Source organism: Squalius cephalus (assembly GCF_949319135.1).
Source record: "Squalius cephalus genome assembly, chromosome: 19".
In the NCBI taxonomy this organism is placed as follows: Eukaryota; Metazoa; Chordata; class Actinopteri; order Cypriniformes; family Leuciscidae; genus Squalius; species Squalius cephalus.
In genome coordinates, this window is record NC_137140.1 from 29,996,813 (window position 1) to 30,002,916 (window position 6,104).

General features: G+C 36.5%; 1 protein-coding gene across 1 annotated transcript in view; it reads left to right on the top strand.

Annotated features, from left to right (window-relative positions):
• Positions 1-5,999, top strand: part of kif19 (kinesin family member 19) — a 44,076-nt gene extending 38,077 nt beyond the window's left edge. Inside the window, exons 19-20 of the mRNA XM_079851460.1 lie at positions 3,323-3,488; positions 4,654-5,999. Coding sequence (XP_079707586.1) covers positions 3,323-3,488; positions 4,654-4,787 — 300 coding nt within the window. The 3' untranslated portion in view covers positions 4,788-5,999. The remainder of the gene's footprint in view (positions 1-3,322; positions 3,489-4,653) is intronic.
• The last annotated feature ends 105 nt before the right edge of the window (positions 6,000-6,104 follow it).

A 6,104-nucleotide genomic window follows, 5' to 3' on the forward strand; every position in this document is an offset into this window, starting at 1 on the left:
TCATCAGCATAACAGTGGAAATTAATTCCATGTTTTCTTATAATATTACCAAGTGGCAGCATATATATTGAGAATAGCAGAGGGCCTAACACAGATCCTTGCGGTACACCGTAGTTTACTGACATTATCTTCGATTTTTCCCCATTTACGCAGACAAAATGGTAACGGTCTGATAAGTATGATCTGAACCAGCTTAATGCCTGTCCCTGAACACCAGTGTAGTTTTGTAGTCGGTCTAAGAGTATTGTATGATCTATAGTATCGAACGCAGCACTAAGATCAAGTAAAACTAGTATTGAGATACAGCCTTGGTTAGAAGCTAAAAGTAAATCATTTGTGATTTTAACGAGCGCAGTTTCTGTGCTATGGTGCGGCCTGAATCCAGACTGAAACTTTTCATAGATATCATTTTCTTGCAAGAAAGAGCACAGTTGAGCGGACACAACTTTTTCTAGTATTTTAAACATAAATGGAAGATTTGAAATGGGTCTGTAATTTGCTAGGTTATTATGATCTAATTGTGGTTTCTTAATAAGAGGTTTTATAACTGCCAACTTGAATATTCTTGGAACATGACCTAAGGATAAAGACGAGTTAATAATATTGAGAAGAGGCTCTTCCACTACAGGTAACACTTGTTTCAGTAGTTTAGTGGGTATTGGATCTAATAAACACGTTGTTGGTTTAGATGCAATGATAAGTTTATTTAACTCTTCCTGTCCTATAGTTGCAAAGCGCTGTAATTGTTCTTGCGGGGTGATAATTGAGGCTGAATCATAAGACACCATTAAAGATTGTACGTTTACAATTGTGTTTCTGATGCTTTCTATTTTCTCAGTGAAGAAATTCATAAAATCATTACTACTACACTGTAACGGAATATTTTGCTCCGGTAACGTCTGTTTATTTGTTAGTCTAGCGACGGTGTTAAATAAAAACCTAGGATTATTTTGGTTGTTTTCTATTAGTTTGCGGAGATGCTCAGCCCTGGCTGCTTTTAGGGCCTTTTTATAACGTGACATACTGTCTTTCCATGCGATTCTAAAGACCTCTAGATTAGTTTGTTTCCATTTACGCTCTAAATTACGAGTTTCTCTCTTTAGAACATGCGTAACACTGTTGTACCATGGTGCTTTAGTTTTCTCTCTAACCTTTTTTAATCTAATTGGTGCAACGATGTCTAATGTACTAGAGAAAATGGTGCTCATAGTGTTAGTCATTTCCTCTAGTTCATCTGTTTGTTTGGGTTCACTGAGCAGCTGAGATAGATCAGGTAAGCTATTTGAGAAATGATCTATAGTTGTTGGAAGGATTGTTCTGCCTGGTCGATAACGCGGCGCAACATGACAAATTTCAGCGGTACGTAGTATGCAAGTGACCATGTAATGGTCAGTGACTTCATCACTTTGCGGTATAATATCTATATCGGTTGGATCGGCTCCATGTGATATAATTAAATCTAGCGTATGATTAAGACGATGAGTGGGACCAGTTACGTTTTGCTTGACCCCAAAGGAGTTTAATAAATCTGTAAACGCAGCCCCTAAAGCATCATTTGAATTATCTACGTGTATGTTAAAATCTCCAACAATTAATGCTTTATCGACATTGACCAAAAGATCTGAGAGAAAGTCTGCAAACTCTTTTAGGAAATCAGTGTAAGGCCCTGGCGGTCTATATACAGTAGCCAAGGCTAGAGATAATATGGACTTCTTTCTTACATCTAAGAGAGTAACATTTAGCACAAGTACTTCAAACGAATTAAACCTGTGACCTGTTTTCTGAGTAACAGTAAGAATATCTTTATAGATTATAGCAACACCACCGCCACGACCAATCAGACGGGGCTCATGCTTGTAACAGTATCCAGGAGGAGTAGACTCATTAAGACCGAAATAATCATTTGGTTTAAGCAAGGTTTCAGTAAGGCAAAGTACATCGAAACTATTATCTGTGACCATTTCATTTACAATAACCGCCTTTGGTGTAAGCGATCTGATGTTTAAAAGACCTAGCTTTATAAATTGTTTTTGTTCACTAATATTGAGATTTTCTGGTTTAATCACAATTAGATTTTTCTTAGATCCTGCAGTAGATTTATTATTTGATCTCACTAAACGAGGAATAGACACAGTTTCAATATAATGTTCTACATTGGTACTTATATCAATTAAGTTTGGACAGCAAAACTGTCCAATAATTTGTTCCGATACTGCCCTCTGTAACCGGTAGGCGTGGCTTGGGAGTGGCCTCATAGGGCAGTGAAGCAAGTGCATTCTGGGAGTTGTTGTCTTTCATCCACATGAGCCAAAAAAAAAAATTCTGCCTTTTCTCAGTCTAGAAGGCACCAACTTCTAAAATAATTTCACATTTCTACTACATAAATGACCCAATTTAAATACACATTCATTTTTCCGCGGTGAAATATCCCTTTAATGAATCTCACAAAAAACCTGTTTGAGTCACATTTCACCACAAAATCTAAAATACTGAGTTGTATTTTGCATAAGGAAGATTAAGTGTATTTATGCACCATTAAGGTTGTTTGCATTGACCTTATTTTTTTGAGAGTTAAGCAGATTTTGTCCCAAAATTCTCATTTGTATAATGTGTCTGTATGTTTGTTTATTTTAGTTCAAAATAATAGTTCAAACTATTTCAAAATTTTACTAATATTTTCAAAGATGATTCTCATTAGAAGAATTCTTCTAAGTGGAAATAACTGAATTTTAAATCAGAAACACATACTATTATGTACATTACCATTCAAAAGTTTGGGCTCAGTAAGATTTTTTTTTTAATGTTTTTGAAAGAAGTCTCTTAAGCTCACCAAGGCTGCATTTATTTGAAAATACAGTAAAAACAGTAATATTGTGAAAAATTATTTCAATTTAAAATATTTGTTTTCTATTTACATATACACATGATCCTTCAGAAATCATTCTAATATGCTGGTTTGATGGTCAGGCAACATTTCTTATTATCAATGTTGAAAACAGTTGTGCTGGTTACTATTTTTGGGGACAGATTTCTTCAGGATTTTTTGTTGAATGTCAAGTGAAATATCTTACTGACCCCAAACATTTTTCAACTGTTGTTTATATTTTAAAATGTAAATAATATGCCTTTGTTTGCATTGTAGTAATGGAAAATGTGCTTAACTGGCATGAAAATAATATTATAATGCAAAAATGTTTATTGGTGCTAAATTCGGCTTCAAATCCCTATAAATGTTCTTGACACAGTCGTTTTATTTATGTATTATTTGTTTAGTTTAATTCAGACTATTTTCAACAAACTCAGATTTTTCTCCACCCTACAGTTGTCTCAGGCGAAGAACACCAGCCAGCGATTTCGTCCCCTTGACAGCACTTCTGATCCCCACCTGCACATTAACGGTCACCCGCCGGCCCCCATCCTGCGTCCCCAACACAGAGCCCAACCTCAGCTTGCTAAAGCTCGACCCTCTCACAACAGCCACCAAACAGGTCTGATATCACAAGTCTTCTTTTAGTGATAGAAAAGTAAAAGACAAAAAATATATTTACAACCTTGACCATTTTATACATGACTGCAAGTTGTATTTATCACAAGTTGAACTATTTTGTGTTGATCCAATTTGCATTCAACCAGTGAGATTCAATATGATTTCTTTCTTTGAAATGCACAGATGAATTATGTGCAATGTGATCAGGAACGTGTATTAAAGGGGACCTATTATGCTTTTTTACATTTTTAACTTTCTTTAGTGTGTAATGTTGCTGATTGAGCATGTCTGCAAAGTTACAAAGCACAAAGTCATTCCAAAGGGAGTTATTCTCTGAGTTATATCAGTGCGCACTGTTTCTGTTTCTTTAATTTTCTTCCAGGAACGTACACATCACAATATCTCTCGTTTAAATAATTTCCACCCAAGGCATAAGGGGGCCAGGCCTGGTTGAGTTGTGTTAGTAGTGTGTTGAAACTCTGGGTTATGGTAACCCAGCTAGCAAAAAGTCGTCTATTAGACGTTGAATAGACGTACATTTTCAACGTCTAATTACGGCTTTTCAACGTTGAAAACAGGTCGATCTTCAACGTCTTGATGGAATATGTAAAACTCTTTACATTTATTTGAAATAATAATGAACATGGTTTGGTAGTTTGTTTTTCTCTGTTATTTTAGCATGTATAACAGACTTATCCAGTCTTAGATGATCAGTTGAAAACACGTAGTCAAACAGTCCGGCCGAAACTACTTAGTTGAAATCACGTCGTAAACCAGTCCAAGGCGGACCGACTTATTTTCAACCATATTTCAACGTTGAAAGACGGTAATTGTTTACTGGGAAGGGGTGTGACATTTCTGAAACACGCTGAAAGTGGTTGACCAATCACAACACACCAGCCGACCAATCAGAGCACATTGCACTTTTCAGAAGGAGGGGTTTCACAGAGCCCCGAACTAAACAGTGTTACTGACAGACTGGGAAGAAAGGTGCTGCAACAATGTAAAATTTGTGAAAAATAACCTGTTTTTTTAAACATTCAAGCATGAAAACCTATTTTAGTAGACCCCAAAAACAAAAATAAAGACTTCATAAAAGGGCATAATAGGTGCCCTTTTGATAAATTTTGATTTCCTGTTGACTTATCTCCATTCATTCTCCACAGGATCAACAGCAGATGTCACTTCCTCCAACCTGCCCTCATACCTCATTAAGCGTGGCCCCCAAACCAGGCAACTTCAGCCCCTCCTGTACGTCACAACCACTGGAGCAGGGGGCCAGCGCACCCGCAAACACTGAAGATATAGACTGTCTCCTCTCGACCCCAGCATCAGCACTACGGAAACATGTAGAGACCAAGTGGAAGGTTTCTTCTTCTATCCAAATGGAAGAGCTGTACCATGGACGAAAGAACTTGAATGAAAGAGCTACAAAAACCTATTTTGCTACCTGGGTTTTTGCTAAAAATGCTCCTAGCTTTTCTGTGAAGACAGGTGACTTGCCATGTCTGCTTTTAATTTTTTAGTCCATTGGCTTCTGTACGTGGCAAATCTGATTGTCATGAATTCAATGGCCTTGACTTATGTCAAAACTTCTCACAATGACATGCAAACATATTCCTTTAAAGCCGAGCCAATGCGACAGGGGATAAAACCCGGCCTCAGATGCCTTCTGGTTGGATACTTATATCAGGCCTTATAGTGACAACTGAAATTATTTAAGCAGTTCCCAAAAAACATATTCAAATCTGCAGAACTGAAATGGTGATGCTTGTTGTTAATGTGACTGAGGAGTCAAATATACCCCTCTCATTCCCCAGGGAGCAATATATATTTCACAGCTTCTGTGGTTGTGAAAGTATTAATCCCTCAGGCCTTGCACAAATTAATGTACTGTCACATTGCGTATGATTCATATGTCTGGCCTCTGTGACCGTTTCATTTACTGATGACATTTTGTGTTTACTGTTAATAATCAATGTAAATTTGCCTTCACTGTCATGCAGGTTTCAGCATAGCTGTTTTCTCTAAAATCCTTTTGGGTTTGTGTTAGTTTAGTACCAGACAAGCTGGCATATTTAATGTAGTTCATTATCCTCAATGGAATGTTTTTAATCAAAAAAGGAAGAAAAAAAATGGTTGCCTTTTCTTTGAAAAGACTGTATTTTTTGTTTTTTTTCATAATTATACATGCATAGACACTTTTTCTACTCTTAATTTTATACCTTTTTTTGTAACCAAATAAATTTGATTGACAAAGTGATTGCAATAGTGTATGCATTGTACATCTCATCGTCAATATATACATTATATGGTGGTAACATTTTGTCAAGGTAAGTTTTAAGGACAGTATCTAAGTTAAATGGACTACATAGTACACAGATGTTTCACTCTCAGGAACATACAGTAGTAGTCCAAAAGCATATGATCACTCAAGCATATAAGCACAGTTCTGTATCCTTTACACATTAAACAATGTTCCTGACTGCATTCCTGTACTGTCAGCACACTGAAACGTGTATCATATTTTCTTTTTTTGGCAGCCACTTAGTGGATATCAGCACTACATGTCAATATTTCAGTGTAAACTGTTTTCTCCTGTTTCCTTCCACCAAGC